The following is a 23660-nucleotide window of genomic DNA, read 5'->3' as shown; positions in this document are numbered from 1 at the left end:
TAGGTCCACTGCTAGCACTTTTTATATATATACCCACACTGTATACAGTACACTATTTATACATGCATCTATATCTGTCCATACCTACATTGTTAAACAACTGGCTACTGCTAGTATGGTTTACTACCATAGTGTATGCATACTTGTACCACTGCATATAATATTGTACATACATTTGTTTAGGATTTTTACTTTGTAGCTTTTTCATAATACATTATGTCATATACTCCACATATTCACATGTTACACTGTATACTGCTAAGCACTTTACTGCCCCTTTGCACTCTGGTTAGATGCCAACTTTATTTAGTCTTACTCTGTACCTGTATGTGTGCAATGATGATACATTTAATCAAATTGAATCTCTATCCTAGATGCACTCACACACCAACAGTTCATCAGCGGCCTCTTTGCTAACAGTCCTGAGTTAGTGTGTGAGGATGTTGGCAGGTCTGTAGAGGAAGTGTCCAGTGGAAAGAGGGTATGAGTCCCCAGAGTCTCTGGCAGAGAGAGCCAACAACTGGACTATATACTGAGTGATAGCTAATGAAAACACACTGTCTTCCTTCAAGAACTGTACAAAGAGCTGCTTAAACAGTCTGCTGACCTCCACCAAAGTCCAATATTTTACTGGGAACAGCAGTCGGAGACCATGGGATTACTGCGATACAATGAAATTTCACTTTTCTACCTGACAGTGGCTGTCGCAGGTAAAAAGAAAATAATAATAATTCAAGTCTGGTGTCTGTGAATCTTTTACATTATGTAGTAGATTGGTGGAGACTGTGAAAAGATCTCTATGGATTATTTTAAGTATATATATTTAATGCATGCATGGTAATATTCTAATCAAATGTGTTTAAAAAAAAATACTTATAATAAAAAGAGTGAAAGTCCAAGCACTCATTTTAAGAAAATATTTAGTAAATTTCAAACTCAAATGAAATGCAATAAATAAAATTCACACTCACTTCACTTAAAAACATGGCTGTTTTTTTCCTTCCATCAAAAACCAATTGGTTACCAAAAAAGAATTGTGATAAGATTGTGATCCAATTTATAACTGATGGAAGACTAAACGGAGAGAACATGTGAGTGTGGACTTTCTTTTTTGCATTTCATAAACGTGTGTATGTATTAATTGAAACCATGTCTGATTCATTCTCTTTACTCTTTAACCTGTCAAAACCTTTTTGTCCAGTTTCTGCAAACGATGCCCAAAAAGTCATCATCACCCCTGAGAGACCCATCCTTAAGGTGGGCGCTTCTCTGAACCTCTCCTGTGAGTCATCCTGTCCCAACTCCAGACCTGAGTGGCTGGTGCTGGACAACAGCGACGCCGTGGAGACCCCCTCGCTGCAGAGGAACGTCCTACACATTGCATCTGTTGATTTCAAACACGAGGGGAAATACTTCTGCTCGGCTAAATCTTGTGGACAGAAATCTGTTAAACTCGTGGTTTATGGCAAGTAAAAGCTGAATGATTTTATTTAAACATCCAACAACACTACCCCGTCCAAAGGCATATTTCCTAAAATAGGATAGTCTAGTTACTAAACTGTGTCTCATCTTCTTTTAATGAATCATGCCTAAATCTTTTCTCTACATTTGATTGATAATGTTCTCTCTCATGATCTATCTAGATTTCCCTGTGCCTATCCTGTCCACGGTACCAAAGAACCCTGTGATAGGCCAGGCTTTTGACTTGACATGCACATTGGGAAAAGTCCTTGTCAAATCTGACATCAGCTATGACATGCAGCTGTTTCAAGACCATTTCAAGTTGGATACAAAGCTCCCAGAGGATAACTGTGATGGGTATACATGCACCCACTCTTTATTCTACCGCACCCAAGTCCAGGCAAATGAGGCCATTTTTCAGTGCAAGGCAGAAGTCACCATTGGGGAAGTACAAACATTCATAAAGAGAGAGAATCTCACTGTACACTTCCAGGGTAAGAACATGCTTTTTAACTGCCATGATTATAGTTTTGATTTGACCATAGTGTGACCGTATTGTGGATATTCTTGTTTATGTTTGTCAGTCAAAATGTTTTAATGAAAGGAAGTGGGAGAATCATATATCGTTCCATTTCTGTGACTTATTTGGCACCCTAATCTCCATGTTTTAGATCTTCCAAGTGAGCGTTGGACAACGACAACAAACCCCACAACCAGACACACTAATGTGGAAAGTCTGTATCAACTATTTTCTCTTTTGCTGTACCATTCATTCAAGAAGATGTGTTGAAGGCACTCTTACTTACATGTTAAAATGCCTTTATCATGGCATTTACATATCTATTCATTCTGCATTCCATAGAGCTGCCCATGCAATCTACCTTGAAATAATAATACTGAACAGTAGCTTGCTCTGTCCTATGGCATGGTGTTTTTGTGAAAACATCCCCCCTCATCTTTTTCTTGCTTCCTTTGCAGGACAGACTACAACAATAGATGTGACGGCCTCCAAGAGTTCCGAATGGATGACCTCCAGAAATCCTGAGTCAGCTGTCAGGACCACAGAGAAAGAGACTATCACTGTTCACCTGCAGAGTAAGAATATATATATTTATATATATATATTATTTAATTTTTTTTACCTTTTATTTTACCAGGTAGTCACTTGAGACCAATGATCTCTTTTTCGAGCAAGACCTGGCCAAAATGGCAGCAATACAAAAACACAGACAGAGACATAAAAGGCAAAGTGGGGCAAGGGGATATATTTGAGCTGCAGCAAACAAGATTGAATGGGATTGGGGGGAGATTGGAGGGTAGGGTCAAACATTTATAAAGAGGAGGGAAGGTGAGGCTTTGCAGGAGGTTGCTGGAGAGAGAAGGTCAAGTTAATAAATATCAAATATAACACCACATTATGCAGTGAAGCATTGACATTCTCCATTCTCATTCTTTAAAATGCCCGTAATTTGAACTTTAAAATCAGATATGGTAAATGAGGGCCTGCAGTTTCAACGTTTTTTGAAGTCCATTCCAGGCAGAGGGAGCAGAGAACATGAAGGCCCTTTTCCCAAACTCTGTGCGGGTTCTGAGTGCTGAGACATATAAATAGTCCTGTGATAGTAAGCTTTGTTTTTACCATTAGCCAATTTCTGTTTGTTACTGTGCTCATTATTGCCTTTGTTACATTATAGGGAGGTGTAGTGGTTATGTCATTGTTGTTTCCGGCCGGTCCACCTTGCTTGAAATTGCAATGTATTTCCAATGGACACATTTCTAAATCGTCTCTTTTAAAACAAATAAAGCATGAACAATAGCATGGTGTACCTTTCTGTGTGTATTCATCCACAATCTATAGCTCAACATGAAACTATTCGCAATTAATGGTAAAATAATTACGTATAATTTTATTTCAACCAGAAATGCTTAAACAATAATGTTAGTTATAGAAGGGAACTCATTTTGTGCAAAAATGGAAATCTTGCCAAGGTTCATGAAGCAGAATTATTACAATAGCCGATAATAGGGCGGTCAGGTGGCGTAGCGGAGATTGCGTTCGTCACCAACACCGGAGATGCTGGATTCGCCTGTTCGAATCCAGCTCACAGCTCCGGCGTTGTCACCAGCTTGGCTGGCCGTTCACACTAATACAATGGGCTGTATTAGAGGGTGGGAAAGCTGGTGGGGTGGGTCCGGGTCGTTGTAAACAGCGACTCCTACAGTTCGGTCGGGGCGCCTGCTCAGCGCGGATAGGATCTAAGGGAGGTAGTGTGATCCTTCCACACGTTACACCCTCTCAGTGAGAGTCCGCGCTGCCAGGTGAAAAGAAGCGGTTGATTGGCTAGATGTGTGTCGGAGGAAGCACGTGATAGCCTCCACTCTCCCAGACCGACTATGGGGGGTAAGTGCGCAGCGACCAGGAAGGGGATTGGGAATTGGCATAATGACTAACAATGGGATGGGAGAAAATCGGAGGAAAAAGGAGGGGGAAAAAGATAATAAAAAAAAAAAACAATAGCCGATAATACATTTTCCCACAACGAAGCATACTAGGACCGTTACTGTTCCTAATTTATGCAAATGACATGTCGTCAGCTTGTGACTGCAACTTGTTCCTGTTCACGGACGACTCAGTCCTGCTGGTCTCTGACAAGAACATGTTACAGGTTGAAAAAACCCTCAGCTCGGAACTCGGCAGAATCTGCACCTGGCTCGTTGATAACAAACTATCATTACACATGGGCAAAACAGAGTCATTCTCTTCGGATCAAATAACAAACTCGGCAAGACCAACGGCTTCTCGGTTACAGTGGGTGACAATATTGTCACAAGGAAAGATGAAATTACATACCTGGGTTCCATAGAGGCTAATGTTTCCTGTGACAAAATGTGGAACGCCCTACCCATCGGCGTATTTAGACCACTATCGGTAGGGCCCTACTGATTACATAATTATTATATATTTTTTTACTTCGCTTTGAAATATTATAGTGAAATATTTTGCACTGTTTCGATTTATCTTGTTGAAATCCTCCAACAGGCTCTTTTTTGTAAGTTGAATGGTTTGCACACCCCTATGACAGAGCATACATGGTACATCCCACCAGCTGACCGCGCAGTTCACAGCCAGGTAAATCGAGGCGCCACGTTTGTTTTTAATTGTGACGATTTGACATGGAGGAGGACAATCACAATGGACAGACATCAGAAAGTTATTCGCCATGGGCAGAGATAAATCGTTGCAGAGTAAAAATGAGAGAGGTAATGGTTGTAAGACGGTCAAGATCCGCATGAATTTGAAGAATCTCCCATCCCTTAACCCAGTGCTTCTCAAACTTTTTCTGTCAGGCCCCCCTTTGGCGGACCAAAATATTTTGGGCCCCCCCCCCCCTCGCCCCAACAAAATAGTCATGAAATGGGCCATGTTTAAATTTATTGAAATAACACCAATATCATGACCTTTCAAATTGGCCGGAGCTGTCATGGATGAAAAGCCAGCTTCACACAGATACTGTATGTGGTGCTGAATGGTATCAACACCTTAACTGCTGCATCATGAGATACTTGGTGGGCCATGAGATGAGATACTTGGTACTCAGCACCACACTCTGAAACTAGCTCTCTAGGTGGTATCAGATGAGATTTCAAAGAGTTCTTCCAAGAGTTTGGATGGAGATGTGTCAGGAAGCTTTGTCTCAATGTTGTCTGTAAAGGTTTTTTTATCCAGAGTAACTTGGTGATCCTTTTCTGTGTTTTATTAAATAATGATTTTCAGATTTTGAGAAATGGTATTTTCATGGAGAACAGTGCAGCTGCAACAGATAGCACTTTAGTGATAATTTTCTGTAATCCAAAAAAATAATTTTTTATTTTTATTTTTTATTTTTTATTATAAATCTCAAGGCCCCCCCTGTCATGTCTCTGCGCCCCCCCTGGGGGGCGCGCCCCCCACTTTGAGAAACACTGCGGCTTAACCGCAACGTTACCGGAGGAATTAGCTGCTAGATAACGATAGCCATGTAACATGCTTACCAGATATAGGCTAGCCTAGCTAGGACCTGTATTATACAGTAATAGCCTATACAGACTAATAGAACAGTCTGCCCAGTGACTTGAAAATCGTCAATGCTGTTAGATTCAAGTCCAGCCTGAAGACTGAATGAATTAATGAAAACTTTATTTAACAGATTGCAGAATGGGTAGAATACAGTACAGCTCAATACACACAATTGTTAAGGGGATGCAGACCAGAGAAAGACGTTTGTCTTGTTTACATCAGGGTCCCCCATTTTCAATTCATAGTGACATTTATGACATACACAACATACATGACATTTATGGCATAGGGACATACATGACATACAGGTATTTAGTACTGTTACATTTGTGACATATACGATATGCAAATATACAGTACTGTTACCCATAGATCCTGACAGAGTATATACATATGATGGGCATGGCTCAAAAGGGACTATAATTAACCTAGACACTCAGCAAAAAGGCACCCTTGCATGTTTGAGTCTGTTATGTATAAATAGTAAATGGTATATGTGATGTCATGTCTGTATGATGGATGTCTAAGCATGTCATTCCTATCTATATATTCTTTTAAATCTATTGTGCTGTCCTCCCGATGATGTTCCCAATCAAAGGTAGACAGCCAGCCAAACTCTTCTCCAATAAGCAACACGAGTCAACGTAACTTCCTCATTTCTTGTTTAATACAGTTCTTGTTGCTAGGATATGAGTAAAACTGAAACAGAATGAAGTGCATAGTGTTACTACTAGTGCACGTAAAAAGTATAGATATACAGTAAGTGTACTAAATGATTATATGTAGACATGTTGTACTAAACATTCCAAGTATTATGCACATCTACTGTATCTGCCATTAGCATGTATCATAGGTAATAGAATACGAACATAACAGCGACCCATCTACGACAATATACTTCAAAACTGAAAGATAACCTTGCAAACAATAAAGGATTACTTACAGACAATGCTTACGATGGGGCAAATCAAAGGATTACAACAGATAAGAACAGCATGTTGTTCCTAATGAAAACTCTCTTCCTGGTGAAGCTGCAGGTCCCACTTCCTGTTTATCTGTGAGCTACCACTTCCTGTTTTACCATGAGGTCCCACTTCCTGTATATACCAAGTTCGACCAACAGGTGGTGCCAAAGCAAATCAAACCCATATACACTGCCTGGGAGGCAGAACATCTATTCTATTCTACAATTTTATTGCACTGCACTATTGCACTATTTTACTCTATTTTATCTTGCTCCTTTTATAAAATAATTAAATGACATAACCCTAACCTAACCCTAAAACCGAAATAAAGTAAAAAATAAAAATAAAATGGTTACAAAATCCACCCATTTTCGCCCAAAAAACGGGCAAAACCGACGCGCTACGCGTGCACGCTTCATATCCTTCTGTGCCCCCCTGTGCCCCAGTAGAGTGCTGGGTCGAAATACGCCCCTGGCCCTACCCACGGCCGTAAAAAAGAATTTGAATCCCTATACCCACCTTCAAAACCGCTCTCAAAGAGCACCTATGGGAGGCTGCAATTCTAAACTGGCCATGTAAATGTCCAAACCCACCCCCTCCTAATGTACAGTCTCCTCCCCATCGTATCTTTATATTTTCTGTTAGGATCTCTGTTTAACAGTACTGTTTATTTGCATATCTTGTATGGCACAAATGTAACAGTACTATATACCTGTATGTCATAAATGATATATATCTGTATATCGGTAGTGTATGTCATAAATGTCATTATGAATTGAAAATGGGGGACCCTGATGTAAACCAGACGAAAGTCTTTCTCTGGTCTGCCTCCCCTTAACAATTGTGTGTATTGAGACGTACTGTATTGTACCCATTCTGCACTCTGTTAATAAAGTTTTCAATAAATCAATCCCAATGATAAATACGTGTGGATCGCGCGGGAAACTAAAGTGAGGTGTAGTCTGATGTCGCTTTGGACCGCCCGCAAGGTCCACCCGTATAGGGATTTATCATTGGGAAAATGGATTATCGGCTATTGTAACAATTCTGCCTCATGAATATTGAAAAGCTTTCCATTTTTGCACAAAACGAGTTCCCTTCTATCACTAACTTTATTGCAGCATTTTTGGTTGAAATAAAATTCGGCGATTTTTTTTTTTACGATTAATTGGGAATATTTTCATGTTGAGCTATAGATTGTGGAGGAATACTCACAGAAAGGTACACCATGCAAATGTTAATGCTTTATTTGTTTTAAACGAGACGATTTAGAAATGGTCAATGGGGAATTACATTGCATTTTCAAGATGGTGGACCGGCCGGAAACAGCAATAACGTAACCACTACACCTCCCTATTATGTGTGCAGAAGGCAGAGCCTGTCTGAGGACAGAAGCGTCTGTATGTGGGTGTGAGTTTTGATTGATTGAAAATTTTATCAACAGATTGCAGAATTGGTACAATATGAATGAATGAATGAAAACTTTATTTAACAGATTGCAGAATGGGTACAATACAGTACAGCTCAATACACACAATTGTTAAGGGGATGCAGACCAGAGAAATACTTTTGTCTTGTTAACATCAGGGTCCCCCATTTTCAATTCATCATAACATAATGACATACATGACATACAGGTAGAGTAGACAGTACTGTTACATCTAGACATTTATGTCATACCAGAGTACAAAAAGAGTCTAAAAAGAGAGTATATACATTTGAGGGGGAAGAAACTGTACATTGGAGGAGAGGGACTGTACATTGGAGGGGGTTGGGTTTGGACATTTACAGGGGCCAGTTTTGAATTGCAGTCTCCCGTAGGTGCTCTTTGAGAGTGGTTTTGAAAGTGGGTAGTGATTTGCATTCCTTTACAGCTGTGGGTAGGGCGTTCCACATTGATGTGGCATAATTGCGAAACGTGTTTAGTCCCTTGTTTGAGCCAAATCTGGGTTTAACATGATTTGTGGAGCTCCCTCTGGTGTTGTGGTCATGGTATTCACTGACCTTTGGGAAGTATTTTGACATGTACATGGGTACCTGAGTGGTGTAGTGTATCTTGTAGACCAGGCCCATTGCAAGTTGCTGTACTCTGTCGTCTACTCTAAGCCATCCTAGTCAAAGTGGGCAGGGGTGAGGTGGGTTCTAGGAGTAAGGTCAAGCAGTAGTCTGACCAGTTTGTTTTGTGATGTTTGTCATTTAGTTTTTAGCGCCTTTGAGGTGCTTTGGTACCATGAAGTGTAAGCATAGTCGTAGTACCCTTGAATAAGTGCTCCTGCCAGAGTCTTCAGGGTATTCTTGTTTACCAGAGAGGAGATCCGGTACAAGAATCTAGTTTGTGGCGGCTGGGTGGCGCAGCGGACTAAGCACTCGTCACAAAAGCGTGAGATACTGGTATCGAATCCGGCTGTCAGCGTTGCCTCTGGCTTGGCCGGCCGTCATACTGGCTCAATTGGCAGAGTCAGTGGGTGGTAATCTGGTCGTTGTAAACAGCGACCCCTACAGGTCGGTCAGGGCGCCTGCACAGCGAGGAAGGGAGATGGTGAGGGTAGTGTGAGCCTCCCACATGTTACACCTCACCAATGAGTCCGCACTGGCAGGTGAAAAGAAGTGGCTGGCTGACTCCACATGTATCGGAGGGGACATGCGATATTATCTATCAACCCTCCCTAGACCGATCAGTGGGGGCACATGCGAGCAACGACCAGGAAGGGGAGGGGGGAATTGGCACGACTAAATTGGGATGGGAGAAAAACACAGAAAAACAGGAGGAGAAAAAGTGGATAAAAAATCTAGTTCTTTGGTTGACTTTTTTTTATTACATTGGATGCCATTTTGTCACAGGAAAGATTTGCCTCTAGGATGGAACCCAGGTATGTAATTTCATCTTTCCTTGTGACAATATTGTCACCCACTGTAACTGAGAAGCCGTCGGTCTTGCTGAGTTTGTTATTTGAACCGAAGAGAATGGACTCTGTTTTCCCCAGGTGGAATGATAGTTTGTTATCCGCGAGCCAGGTGCAGATTCTGCCGAGTTCCGAGCTGAGGGTTTTTTCAACCTGTAATTTGTTCTTGTCAGAGACCAGCAGGGCTGAGTCATCCGCGAACAGGAACAAGTTGTGTGAATCCACACAATATTTCGCAAACTATGGGTCCGTTCAGCCTGTGCTTTGGCGCAGAAGGTTACAGAGGCACAAGGATGATTGTGTGGGAATATGTTTCACATCTGGCAACAGGAAGTATGTTTTGGGAATACATTTCCAGCATTCTTCATTTACTTTTGTGTAGTCCTTCGTGTAGTTGTGGTACACCTTTTTACCACCAGAGGGCAACAACAACAGCTTCAAATGCTGCTACCGAGACTACGGCAAGGTGCTGTTGATATCATTGTGTACCCTTCTGTTTTATTAGTCTTTCTGAAACGGCCAAAATATCACCTGGGTGCATCCAAATATTGTCAGAAACCCCAAAATCATTGTTTGTACCTCTTATTACTATCAATTCAAGCTATATTTAGTGCAATTGTGTTACTCACCTCTCACAGATCATGGTTCCATTAGGATAGGATAATTCACAAATTTTTCACAAGAAATACACATTCAAACTCATTTATATGAACATTGTAAAAACCTAGATATATATCAGCCTTTGTATCAAATACCTAGAAAACAAGAGTAGGGGAACCAGACAACTAACCATGTGATACCCATGTAAATATTTATGTGCACTGTTTTTTCTTTTTGTTTTTATTGTGATGCTAGTTTCTTTATTATTTATTTATTTATTTATTGTCTAAAAACTGTTAATAAAAAATGTAAGTTTAAAAAAAAAAAAATTAAAATAGATATAAAATATATTTGTTTCGCTTTACAAACTTACTTTTCCATCAGGTGATGTTGATAGAGAGAATCGTACACCTTCTGTCCAGGGTCAAATTTACTTAAAATCAAGCCAAATCAGTCACAATGATTATTAATGAAAGTAAACTTTTATGCATGCAATGTTTAGAACCAGAAATCTACAAACATTTGCAAGAGATCAATATGAATGAGGTGTGAGATGTGTGTCGCCAAAAGAAATCCTAAATAAAATGGGGTTGTGGTATAAAAAAGTTTGAGAACCCCTGCTCTATCCTGTGGCATGATGTCCTGTTAAAGAGAATGGAGACATGCATCCTCTCAACTTGTTCTCGCTTCCTTTGCAGGACAGACTAAAACAATAGATGTGATGACCTCCACACCTTCACAAATGAGAACTTCAGATTGGACGACCTCCAGGAATCCATTGTCCGCTGTCAGGACCACAAGTCATCCCAGTGCCATACGTGAGGAGGCCCTCGAGGAAGAGAAAGGTATTTTAGTTTTAGAAATTAAACGGAAAGTTGACATAAGAATTCCAAATAAATCATGCTAATGATGCTTTCCTGATTTAGACAATGATGCTGAAGATAATGCTGGGAACCCTGCCACTGACTTTCCGCAGAAACCTTGTGAGTCAGTGTTTTAGAGACTTGATGAGGCTTGAATTATCCCTCGCTTGCAGCTACATGTACAGTTGGTGTCAGAGGGGCAGTACTGTGCTGCGATAAGAATAGAGACATGTTTAGCTGGTGCTCACTGCACGACAGGAGGCTTTTTTCTTCCTTTTTTCTTCAACAGGTTTCAGGTATCAGACATTTTTCTAATCTCATGGCCTTGTTGTAGTCCAGTTTTTTTTTAATAACATGGCCATTTAAAAGGACTGAGCTAAAACGGTGTTTGTTCACTTTTCACAATGGCTTAGTTAGGTTACTGAATCCATTAAACACATGCACTTCAAAATAAAACATGTAACCAAATATATATTTTCTTGTTCTCTGATCTAGAATTTTTTTACTGTATCACTATAAAATAAATGAGTTTTCAGCCTTCTACAAGAACACCAGTCGAGAGATTTCAGACATACTACTGTGTACATCCTGCATACACTACTGATATAATATAACCTTCTCTTTCATCTATTGCTCACAGTATTCCTCCCTTTTCAAAGACATTATTATGATGACAGTGATGTTTGTGTGGACCTGAATACAAATATGAAGATTTTCTTTTTAAATGGCCACTATATTTGTACATAATTTAGATTTGAGAGTCTTTCAGTTTACCTTTATTTCATGAATGGAGCTGTGCAATGTCATGGTTGATTGGTCAGATCTATATATATTTTTTTTTGATAATTATTTTTATTCAGTTTCTTTTTTGACATAACACAACAATAACAATAATACAACAATAATAATAATAATGACATAATATAAAAATAAAATATTCCAACAGACTTAAAATAAGAGACAATTATAAAGGAAAATAGACACATGGACTATAATGAGCCTCCTGAGTCCCCTCCATCTCCAGACCCGGCAGCCGCAAGCCACAACCCCGGAGGACCCACAGCTCGGCCCCCCCGCGAGCCAAAGCACCACGCCTCTTTAGTGCCTCGACCCGCAGAGACCCCGAACCACGGCCCCCCCCACTCCGAGCCCACGACCACCAGACCCAGATCAGAAGGGGATCAGAAAATATACATAGGACACCAAAGAATGAAAAATAATAAATAAAACAAAAACAAAAAACACCAACATACATGAATACTCGCTCGTTCTCCCCCCCCCCCCCCCCCCCTCTCGCCCCAGGACCCCAACGTGAGACATTCACATATTAATACCTTATTCAGTACTCAATTTCCAAAGTCATATGCGTTCTTTTAGCTTTTCCACCACAGCCAACCAGATTGTGATATTGGCTTCATTAACACCTATGACACGTGCAGTGGAAATCTCCAAATAAATAACATCAAGATAGGTGAGAATCCATACCTTCGGACATAACTTATCTGGTTGTGAGGCAATCAACTTTTTGGCAGCCGTAAGGCCGGCCAAAATGAGTCTCTTTACATGTACAGAGGTCGGCAATTGAGAAACATCATTTAACAATAACACAGAAGGCAAGGACGGTATGGTCAGAGAGAAAATCTCTGATAACTGAGAAGTAACATTTTCCCAGAAGATCTCAACAGGAGGGCACTCCCAGTACATATGCATATTATGTTCCAATGGCACCATTTGGACACAAGGTACATCGAGAGTCAGGTCTGAGACCCATTAGGTTCAATTGCCTGGGGGTCAAATAAGTCCTATGAACAAAATTTTGATGAATCTGTTGGTGATCTGGGTTGTGTGATGATAGCCTAATATTTTCCCAGACTGCATCCCAATCAAAATCTATATCCAACTCAGGGATATCCTTTCTCCAAATCGTATCTAGGGGTAGGTCCTTATATGAGGACATAAGTAAGTGCCGATAAAAGTCAGAGACGAAGCCTCTCGATGTCTCCCTGTCATAAAATAATTTGTGAAACCGGTGTCACTCTAGTGGAGCGTCCCATGGAACACCATGGGCCTTCAGAGCTGCTCTCATTTGTAAATAAAAGAAAAAGGAGTTTCCGGGGAGATCATATCCGATGGATAGATCCTGGAAAGATCGGAGACCAGAGTCATCAAAGATATCCCCCAATGTATGGATGCCTTTCCCTTCCCATCTAGGGTATCTAATGGGTCGTTGTCCAATAAGGAGCAAATTGTTATTGAATAGGGGGGAATGCGTGTGCCATTTATGGCGGTTAGTGCATGCTTTCTGTGTGTCACGCCAAATCTGGATCACATGTGTGATCAGAGGGCCAAATCGTAATTTGCATTGCTTAATTGAAATGTTGGTATACACGATATCTTGAAGTCTATGTGGGGACACCATCTTCTCCTCCAATGGTCGCCAGGACACGGCTGCTTGAGCGTCAAACCAAGTGATGAGAGGTCTCAAAGAGTAAGCTTGAAAATAATACTTGAAGTCTGGAAATGCTAAACCCCTGTCGAGTTTACTCCTCTGTGCAGTGGATCTCTTTAAGCGTGGGCGCTTGTTGTTCCAGACGAATTTATATGCAGCAGAGTGCAGTTTTTGCCAGTAACCAACAGGGGGAGATAACGGTAGCATGGAGCTGATAAAATTTATTCTGGGTAAAACATTCATCTTAATTATTGAGGCACGGGCCTGTAATGAGTTTTTTAATTTGGACCACCTGTTAAAATCATTCGTAATCCTGTCACCCAAGCTGGAGTAGTTATACTTTACCATGAGTATGTTTGCTGGGAGGATGGTTGCCTTCGCAGTCTCGTTGAGTGGAAGGAAGGCTGACTTTGGCCAGTTGATCTTAAATCCAGATAGACTGCCAAAATCATCTATTACTTGGAGAAGATGAGGTAGAGAGACGGCGGGGTTCTGCATAAATAGGAGTACATCATCTGCGTATAAGCTGATATGGTGATGTGTGCCCTTAATTGACACAGGGGATATAATCCGGGATTGTTTTATGTACTGAGCTAGAGGTTCAAGTGATAAAGCAAAGAGTCCGGGACGCGTGAATGCCTTCTACAACGCTGTTCCAGTTCCGCGTTGCCGTTTTGCGCTCTGATTGGCCGCTGAAGCACGCCCCCCGAGTGACGCGCGAACAGCCAGCCTTCACCGAGCTCTAGTTCCGCGAGGTTGGAAAATCACTTAGATTTCATAAATATTTACCCGCCACCGAGAACAGTTAGTACTCTGTAGATATAACGTCAGCTAGCGAGGTTGCACACCTATATCTTCTACTTTCATGAATTGTTTTCTACTCCTACTCTGCTTTAAATATCTACAGAGTACTAACTGTTCTCGGTGGCGTGTATGCTTTCACCGTCATCCATTATTGAAAGTGTCTTGATCTAGCACAGAATAGACGAGCCAGTCATGCTGTTGGTTTTATGATAAACAATGACTTCATAACTTACCTGCTAATGATAACGTTAACTAATGAAAATAATAAAGACACTTTCGCCGCCATGACTCAGCATCAAACCCACCTTGTTGAGCATCTGCAACGACATAAACACACGGAGATGAGCAATGATTGTTTCTGAATCGTTAACCGTATGAGAAACGGGTAAACATTTACGAAATCTAAGTGATTTTCCAACCTCGCGGAACTAGAGCTCGGTGAAGGCTGGCTGTTCGCGCATCACTCGGGGGCCATGCTTCAGCGGCCAATCAGAGCGCAAAACGGCAATGCGGAACTGGAACAGCGTTGTAGAAGGCATTCACGCGTCCGGGACTAAGAGGACACCCCTGTCTAGAAGACCGCGAGACAGAGAAGAGTGGTGAGCAGAGTTTCCCTGTTAAGATCATGGCCGAAGGACCTGTGTAGAGAACTTTGATCATGTGAATGAACCCCTCACCAAACCCCATCCTTCTAAGGACTGCCCACAAATATGACCACTCCAATCTGTCAAAGGCCTTCATCGCGTCTAAGGACATGACAGCCGTAGGGGTTGCGACATCCTTGCTGGCATCAATCACGTGCAGTAACCGTCTGATATTATCCGTGACCAGTCGGCCTCTTATAAAGCCAGTCTGATCGGGGTTAACCAGAGATGTCATATGCTTTTGAAGTCGGATGGCTAGCACCTTAGCATATAGCTTGAGATCAGCTCCAAGGAGACTTAAGGGTCTATAGCTGCCACATTCGGTGGGATCCTTATCTAATCTTGAGTACGACAGATATAAGTGCCATATTGACATCCCTGGAAAAATTGCCCTCTTTGACTGAGTGTAAAATCATTGAAAGTAATAAGGGACAGAGTACATCCCAGAACGCAGTATAGAGTTCTGGTGGAATGCCGTCCCAACCAGGAGCCTTGCCCCGCTGCATGTCAGAAATTGCCTCCCTGAGCTCATCTAGTGTGATAGGTTCAGCTAACCGTTTAGCGTCATCCTCTGAGATTTGTGGTAAGTTAATTTGACTAAGATAGTCCTCCAGCTTGGTATGATCATAGACCACTTCTGACTCGTACAGGTTGGAATAAAACAAGCGAAATATATCGTTGATTTTGTTGGGGTTGGTGGTTATCTCCCCCTGTTGGTTCTTATTGGCAGGGATATCTGCAAATTGTTCACTGGCCCGTATCTTCATAGCCAGTAGGTGACTAGGTCTAGAGCCATGAAAGTAGTAGTGTTGTCTTGTTCTGTGCATTTGAAATTCAGACTGTTGTCTTAAAATGGAGTTAATCTCCTTTTTCACCACCTTAATTTGGAGCTCCAGTCGGCTAGAGTAGCCGTGCTGCATAGAAGACATCATTGTTTTATGAAGCTCTTCCAATTCTACTAACTTGGAGAGACGACCCTTGCGGAGATTGGAAGCAAATAGAGTGGTGTTACTTCTAATAAACCGAATTCCACAAAATTCTGGGGTCCTGTACCGATCCAGCATTAAACTGCAAGAATTCAATGAGCTTCTCCTTAAATTGTAGGTTAAATTCCTCGTTCTTCATCAGCGTTGAGTTAAAGCGCCATCTAGGGGCACGGGACGTCATTTTACTGAGTGAACCCTTAAGGAGGATGTATTTGTGGTCTGACAGTGCAATGGGCCTCAAGTCAACGTCAAAGCTATCGAATAGCCTAGAGGAGAAAAAACATAATCAATTCTGGAAAAAGTTTTATGTCTCGCGGAGAAAAAATAGTAGTCTCGTGCGGTTGGGTTGGGTAACCGCCACATATCAGTAACCCTGTGTCTTTAGACCAGTCACGTAGGGCCGTGGTAGCTTGCTTCTGATCGTGGGTTTCAGCATCACCGGATTTATCAATCAATGGATCCCAAATGGCATTGAAATCAGCACCCACTATAAATGAGTACTCAGGTAGTTTCAACATCTCTGTAGTGAGTACAGTATAAAAGTGCGCGTCATACACATTAGGGGCATAGGCGGCTATAAGAGCAATTTTCCTGTTAGTGTATTCCATCTTCGCAATAGTAATTCGACCTTCTGCATCAGACCACACGTCTAATAATTTAATATTTAACTTTCGCTTAGCCACTATGGCTACTCCACGAGACCTAGTGCTAAAAGAAGAGGAGCTTATGTTATAATAAAATGTGTTTGCAAGTCTTGCACTGTCAGCCTTTAAAAGATGCGTTTCACTCAGCAAAGCCACATCCACCTCCTGCCTTTTCAACCATGTTAGTACACTTGTGCGTTTGTGTGGAATATTAAGACCCCCTGTATTCCAGATGAAGATGTTTAAATTAGCCATAGTCCAACCAGGTTGCAGTATGACTGAACGTGATTCCCTTGAAGTAGAGCACCACAACATATACACATCCCCACGCTAAGGTCCTGTTGGGCGAGAGCAAACACATAATAGAGCGAGCCAAAAGAAATGAAAAACAAAAATCCCTGTATCCCCCCCTCCCTTCCATCAAATATCTTGTCCGATGTCGATCAAACATCATTTGGCACTGCGACCGGGTCACAGCAACCACAACCACATTACGTAACTTAACCATTCTAACAAATTGTATACTGTAACGATTTAGAAATAGGGGAACCCCCATCGCTCAACAGAGAGAATAAATCTATATAGAGCTCAGTGCATAGAACATTATGCAGACTATAAAAGCACCTGAAACACAGTTTGTCCGAGTTAAGCTTGAGTAAAGTGAAGTACTCATAACACTTGTGGAAATAATACCACTGTGGTAATAAACCCAGAGCATTACCGTGCTGTCATCGTTTAGGTAATGCAGCGTCGGTACTGCTGTGACAAGAAAGAAAGTTAAAAGCATGCAGTATCAGCAGTGTAACTGAGGGGTACAATTCCCTGACTGTATTGTTAGATATGGTATTTAATACCACTACCTCTTGTACTTTAACTTCTGACCATCCAGTACATGATATAAGTATGATGAACACTTTCCCACCTGATGAAACGAATCCACACAAATGTACAAATCGAATATTTAATATAGCAAAAGGTATATACAACGTTCACTTGTTTACACTTATGATTTGAAATATGCACTTGTATGGCAAATGAGTATTCGTAGGTAAATCAACATTGAATGTCCAATCTCTGGTTACGCAGGGAGTAAGTATACAACCTGGATATTTAGGAAACTATAGCGATGGTACTTAAATGATTATAGCTGGATACACTAAGGGGGGGGGGGGGTCCCGCTGGTTGTAAGACAGTAGGAGGGGGGGGTTAGAGAAGCCGCTGGCGGTATCCCATCTGGCCGACAGTTTCTTGGGAGAATTCAAAGTCTTGAACACGGTGCCCACAGAACCTCGGCCCGCAGACGAATACAGCTGGACCCTCTGGTGGACGGTAGCTGCCGGTCCACAACGGAGAGACGTGAGGCGACCTCACTGGTGTAGAGCGCCGTCTCACCTGGAGTCCTCTCCGGGGGGTAGTTCCAACACTCCGCAGTGTTGGCCGTTATCCATGGAATAATCAAAGCACCCAAAGCATAATCCAAGCCGTGGAAGGCTCGCCGTCGTCCGGGTAGAGTAATCCAATATACAGGTCCAGTCGCCCTGGCCCGGAGCTCCTCGGATGCAAGCACCACTAGGGGTCTGCCCAGCCTGGTTAAGCGTCCAGATAACGTCAGGAACGATGGGGGTACTGATAACTTTATAACTCTAACCGAACGATGCACCATACATAAATAGACTATTATTAGCTTAATAGAATACGTCCAACTCGACGGTATAGTGCCAAACTATGACTATTCAACTATTAATCTACACGATATCTCAATGCCTATTCTGAGGCCAAGTAGGCCTTACTACACCACACGTGCGTCGTGGGTGAGGCTTCGCGTCTGTCACTCTGTTGGAGGGTAAAGAACTGGACTAAAAGAAAGTTCTACTTTACTTGCGCCATATATATATGCGCTATGAACAAATAGTACCATTCGTATTTCGCCAGACATATTCCTGCGCGGAACCGGGGCTTGCCACGACATGTTGGGCGGCACGATTGAACTTGAACCTAGGGGTATGGCAACCTGGCGCCAGGTTCTCGTCCAATGGTAGAATGAAACTATTATGGGCTGTTTAGTAGACTAAAGGGATATTCAGTGCATATTGTACAAAGAATATACAGGGGATATCAAACGATATACAAACACTATTTAAATATATATATATAAATAAATATATATATTCGGTTTAATCTGATCCTTCACAACAGCCGCCCCCTAATTAGTCCCACCTAATTAGCTAAGCAGAGACAGATTAACCGCACTGTCTACCACTCAAGGTCCGCTGTAAGGGTCAGTCAACTCACAAAGTCATGGGGTCATGGTCATCATCGATAGTATCTGGGAGTCGGGGCAGTTCTATGAGCCTCGCCACGGGTCGTGTGTAAGTACGCCCTTGGACGAGTACTTCAGCTGCTCTGACCTTGCCATCGGCACCGGTGATCACTTTGCTTACGCGGCCAGCCGGCCACATAGCTCTGGGTAGTGACTGGTCAATAATCATGACGACTGTTCCTTCTGTCAAATTGTCTCTCTCTTTTACCCACTTCTGGCGGGTCTGTAGAGACGGTAGGTAGTGGAGTAGGAAGCTGCTCCAAAACTTGTCAGCTAGTACTTGACTGTACCTCCACATTCTTCGGCCGTTCGCTTCTTCAGGCCTGTACATTGTCTGGGGTAGCGCGGGGTCCAGCCGCCCCATTAGGAGTATGTTGGGGGTGACTGGGTCGACATCTGCTACATCACTGGAGACGTAACCGAGGGGCTTTGAGTTCAATACTCCCTCGATCTCCGTGAGGACTGTCATTAGGACTTCCTCCGCCACAGTCTGGGCCCCAAGCACGGCGTACAGGGCTGTCTTTATAGAACGTACTTCTCGTTCCCAGGTTCCACCGAAGTGGGGTGCGTTCGGGGGATTAAACTGGAAGTCAATCTGGGATGGAGCGAGGTGGGTCTTAAGTTCTGGGCCCATAGCTTGGAAGCTCTCTCTCAGCTCTCTTTCTCCGCCTTTGAAGTTGGTCCCGTGATCAGACAACAATGTAGACGGTTTTCCTTTCCGTGATGTGAATCTTCGGAAGGCCATAAGGAATGAGTCTGTGCTCATGGTCGGAAGGAGCTCGATATGTATCGCTCTGGTGGTCATGCATTTGAATACAATACCCCACCGCTTCTCGGTGCCTCTTCCTCTCTTTATATACAACGGGCCAAAGCAGTCCATGCCTGTGGAGTGGAATGGCTTGTCGCCGATTCGGAGGCGACAGGGGGGTAAGTCAGCCATCCGTGGTATGCTGGGCTGCGCGCGCCACTTACGGCAGTCTAGACAGGTTCGCTGGAAGCGCCATACTGCTTCTCTGCCTTGCAGTATCCAATAACGACGTCTGATCTCCGCGAAGACTCTCTGCTCCTGCGTGGTGTACATCCTCGTCGTATTTCTTTATGATCAGCTCTGTGACCTTGTGTCGGCTGTTCAAGACGATCGGGTACTTAATATCATCCGGTAGATCGGGGGCTCTCCGCAGGCGACCACCCACTCTGATGAGCTTATGGGCGTCACTCTCTGGTGCCAGGTGGAGCAGTCTGCTGTCTGATGGGACGGGGTTTCCTCCCTGTAGACAGTCTAGCTCATCGGGAAACGAGTCTCTCTGGGCTCGTTGTAGTAGAAGAAGTTCTGCTTCTTCGTAGTCAGCTGCTGACATGTCGGTGGTGGACTGAATCTCTGGGTGGTGCCGCAGGAATGTTCTTTGCTGCGCACTCGCTAGGGTAATGCAGTCATCTATGTTGGGGTCTGTGGAGGCGACTATGCTCAGTCCACAGAACATAGGTTTCTTGTTCTCAGCCTCCTCGTTACTTGCTTCCCGTGGGGTGGGCGTAGGCCACTCTCCTTCCGGGAGCTTGAGGAATTCTGGTCCGTCACTGTAGATGTTGCGACGGGTTAGGTCATCCAGAGACATTCCCCGGGTGATGACGTCAGCTGGGTTGTGTTTGGTGTCCACATACCGCCAGCTCGCTGCTTCTGTTAGCTCTTTAATCTCGGTGACTCTGACTCCCACGAAGACTTTGTATCTGCATGAATCAGACTTGATCCATGTGAGTACTGTCGTGGAATCTGACCACAAGATTGTTCTGTGCACCGGAATGGTGAGTTCACGTTGGATTAACGTGGCTAGATGCGCTCCTGCTAGGGCTGCGCAGAGCTCTAGACGTGGGATAGATTGTTGCTTACGTGGGGCTATTCTTGAGCGGGCCAGGATGAAAGCAGTGTGTATCTTTCCTCCCTTCTCTTGGGCACGCAAGTAGGCCACCGATCCATAGGCTACTTCGGAGGCGTCGCTGAAGACGTGTAGATCAATCTCGCATGTCTCTGGCCTCACTGTGGATGGGAAGTAGCTGCGGCGTATATTGACGCCTGGGAGTGAGCGGAGTTCCGTCTCCCACTCTCTCCATGTTGAGGCAAGGTGTGCGGGTATTGGGTCGTCCCAGCCCTGGTCCTTGTCCCATAGTGCTGCTCGTACAATCATCTTTGCCCTGGTGGTGTAAGGTAGAATACATCCCAACGGGTCATATTGTCTGGCGAGTGTTCTGTACACACTCCGTCTGGTGGTCGGTATCGCCATCGACTGTCCCTGCTCTGGAGCCAAGGGTTTGTGTCTATAGTGGAGCGAGTCTGTTTTGAAGCGCCAGACTAGTCCTAGTGTCATTTCTTGGGCTTCTCCTGGGATGGTCGCCATCCAGGTCTCGCTGCTGGCAGCCTTGTCCGCGGGGGAGAGGCTGCGCAATACGTGCGGGTCACTGCTGGCCCACTGCCTGAGATCAAAGCCGCCTTTGATCAGGGAGGCGCGTAACTTGATTAGGAGAGCCTCGGCTTCTTCTTGAGTCGAAACGCTTTGTAAACAGTTGTCCACGTAGAAACTGTTCTTCACACTGTGTTGGACCTCTTCATCTGCTGTTGGGTCCTCTGCGACGTGTTTCTGTAGTGCAAATGTAGCACAGCACGGGCTGCATGTGGTTCCGAAGGGGAGTACTTCCCACTGGTAGATGGCTGGGTTCTCATCTCCGATCCTCTCTCTCCATAGGAACCGCAGCAGGGGCTTGTCCTCCTCTACTAGTCTCACCTGCAAGAACATCCCTTTGATATCCCCGCTGATAGCCACCTTGTCCTGGCGGAAGCGCAGTAGCACGCCTAGTAGGGAGGGGCCGAGTGTGGGGCCGGGCAAGAGCTCTTTATTCAGATTTTGGGATCCGATCTGGTAGCTGCAGTTAAACACAATGCGATCCTTGCCGTTGTGATGGACCTTGTGATGCGGCACGTACCATGATTCGGTCGTCTGATCGGCCTCTTTAATGTCAATCTTTGTTACGTGTCCCACTGTGATTAGCTTCTCAATCTCAGCGCGGTACACACTCTCTTGAGCGGGGTCTTTGGCTAGGCGCCGCTCCGTGTTCAATAGATAGCGCTCCGTGGCGTCTTTCTTTGCGTGAAAGGTGGGCATTCCCTCTCGCCTCAGGAGTGGAGTTGCGTATCTCATCACTCCGCCGACTGTGACTCTCTTTGTCCCCTGCTCGAGTAGGTTGATGGCGTAAATGTCTTCTTTAGAACGAATATCTTTCTTTTCGTTCTTAAAGGGCATTGTCTCTAGTGTCCATAGCCTCTCGACATGCTGCAGGAGAGTGGTGTCTTCTTCTGTCGTTCTGGAGTGGAGGCAGCTAGTGGCTGCTGTTCGGTTGAGAGATTTAGCGAGGGGGCCTTGTAGGGTCCACCCTAGGCGGGTCTCGACTGCTGCAGGACAGCCTCGGGGTCCTGTATGGACCCGGTCAATCGGGACTATGAGTTCTGCATGGTCGGAGCCTATCAGCAGGGTCGGGGTAGCGCCGTCTATGAGCGGGATAGGTAATTGGCGCAGGTGCACATATTTATCCATCAACTTGGTGACAGGGTAGGTGTACTGCGATAGTCCTATTTCTTGGCTGTTGAAAGCATTTGTAATCTTATACCGTCGCTCTGGCTGCCCGTTTGCTGCGATAGTGAAGGAGACATTCTCGCCCTTTATCGTCTTTAAATCTCTTCTTATTGTCCGAATCGTCATTTCGTTCTTGCTCCCCCGCAGTCCCAGCTGGGCCGCAGCGGACGCGAGCAGAAGGGTCTTCTCTGACCCGTCATCGAGGACGGCGTAAGTGTCCATGACTTTATCTTGGTAGCTCAATGTCACACGGACTACCTTTAAGAGCACTTGGGCGCCGCTGCTGCTGGCGGGGTCAATGTACATGACACTTGCCTTGGTGCCGCGCGATGGTGCAGGTGGAGGCTGTCTTCTGTTACTGTCGTGTAGTATATCTAGATGGGCTCCATCGCACCGACTGCACCTTTTCTTTAGGCGGCATTCGGCTGCCATGTGTGGCCGCGCACATCGGTAACAGCGCCTGTTGGACTTTATCCATTGACTCACTTCTTCTGCATTCATCTTTGTGAATAGGTCACATTGTGACAGCCAGTGTTCTTTCTCACAGTAGGGACACGCTATCTTCCACTTCTCTTTTCTCGAGGGGGTGCTGTGACTCTTACTGCTCGGTACTGACTCTGATTGGTGCATGACAGTCACCGATCTTCTTCCATCATTTATTCTCCTGGGTCCCTCTCTGGAGCTTGGCGTGCTCCGCCCGAATGTATCCAGTCGTAAGCTGCTGACTTCTCTCGCCAGGAAGTCGGCTAGATCAAGGAGGGATGGCTCGGGGCCGTTGGGATCCCGGTAGTCTCTCTGCCGCCTAAAGCGCTCCTGTCTTGCGGGTGGCAGCTTCTCCAAAATCCTCTCGACGTTAGAGTTGGCGTATAGCTCATGCATGCCCTTTTCCCGTTGCGCTCCCAGCATCCCTACCAGGGACTGCACTTTGATTGACAGGTCGTCTAATGAGCGATTGTCTGTGGCTGGGGGTAGGCGATCAATATGCCAATATGATTACGTAATCCCATATACGTCCATATCTCTGGTCCAGCGCCGCTAGGGCCGCTGTGTATGGTGTCGAAGAGGTGGCATAGGCTAGCGCTATATTGTGCGCTCGCGGTACTTTCAGGTGCTTCAGTAATATTGCATACTTGTGGCGTTCATCAGCGACATCCACCATCATTGTCTCTAAGCACATCCGGAGCTCCGTGTACTGTGCTCGACTCTCATAGGCGAAGTCTGGAAATGACGGCGTGGCAATGTATGACGCCGTGGATGGCTGATACATCGGCGAGCGTTGGGGGAGAGACCTCCTGGGCGAGTCCCCTCTTGCGCCTCGCTGTGGGCTGGTACTGACAGGGTACC

At 44.3% G+C, this 23660-nt stretch overlaps 1 protein-coding gene across 2 annotated transcripts in view; it reads left to right on the top strand.

Annotated features, from left to right (window-relative positions):
• Positions 1-1713: 1713 nt before the first annotated feature.
• The window catches only part of LOC311223053 (uncharacterized protein), a 31083-nt gene continuing 9136 nt past the window's right edge, over positions 1714-23660 (top strand). The window contains exons 1-5 of one of the 2 annotated variants that reach the window (XM_084307751.1): positions 1714-1955; positions 2133-2195; positions 2440-2556; positions 10685-10831; positions 10913-10969. In XM_084307751.1, the coding sequence (XP_084163877.1) occupies positions 1757-1955; positions 2133-2195; positions 2440-2556; positions 10685-10831; positions 10913-10969 (583 nt within the window). In that variant the 5' untranslated portion in view covers positions 1714-1756. The remainder of the gene's footprint in view (positions 1956-2132; positions 2196-2439; positions 2557-10684; positions 10832-10912; positions 10970-23660) is intronic. The other variant, XM_084307752.1, reaches the window with a different exon arrangement.

Source organism: Notolepis coatsorum (genome assembly GCF_963971535.1).
Source record: "Notolepis coatsorum genome assembly, chromosome: 2".
NCBI lineage: Eukaryota > Metazoa > Chordata > Actinopteri > Aulopiformes > Paralepididae > Notolepis > Notolepis coatsorum.
This window is presented reverse-complemented; position numbering and strand designations above follow the sequence as displayed.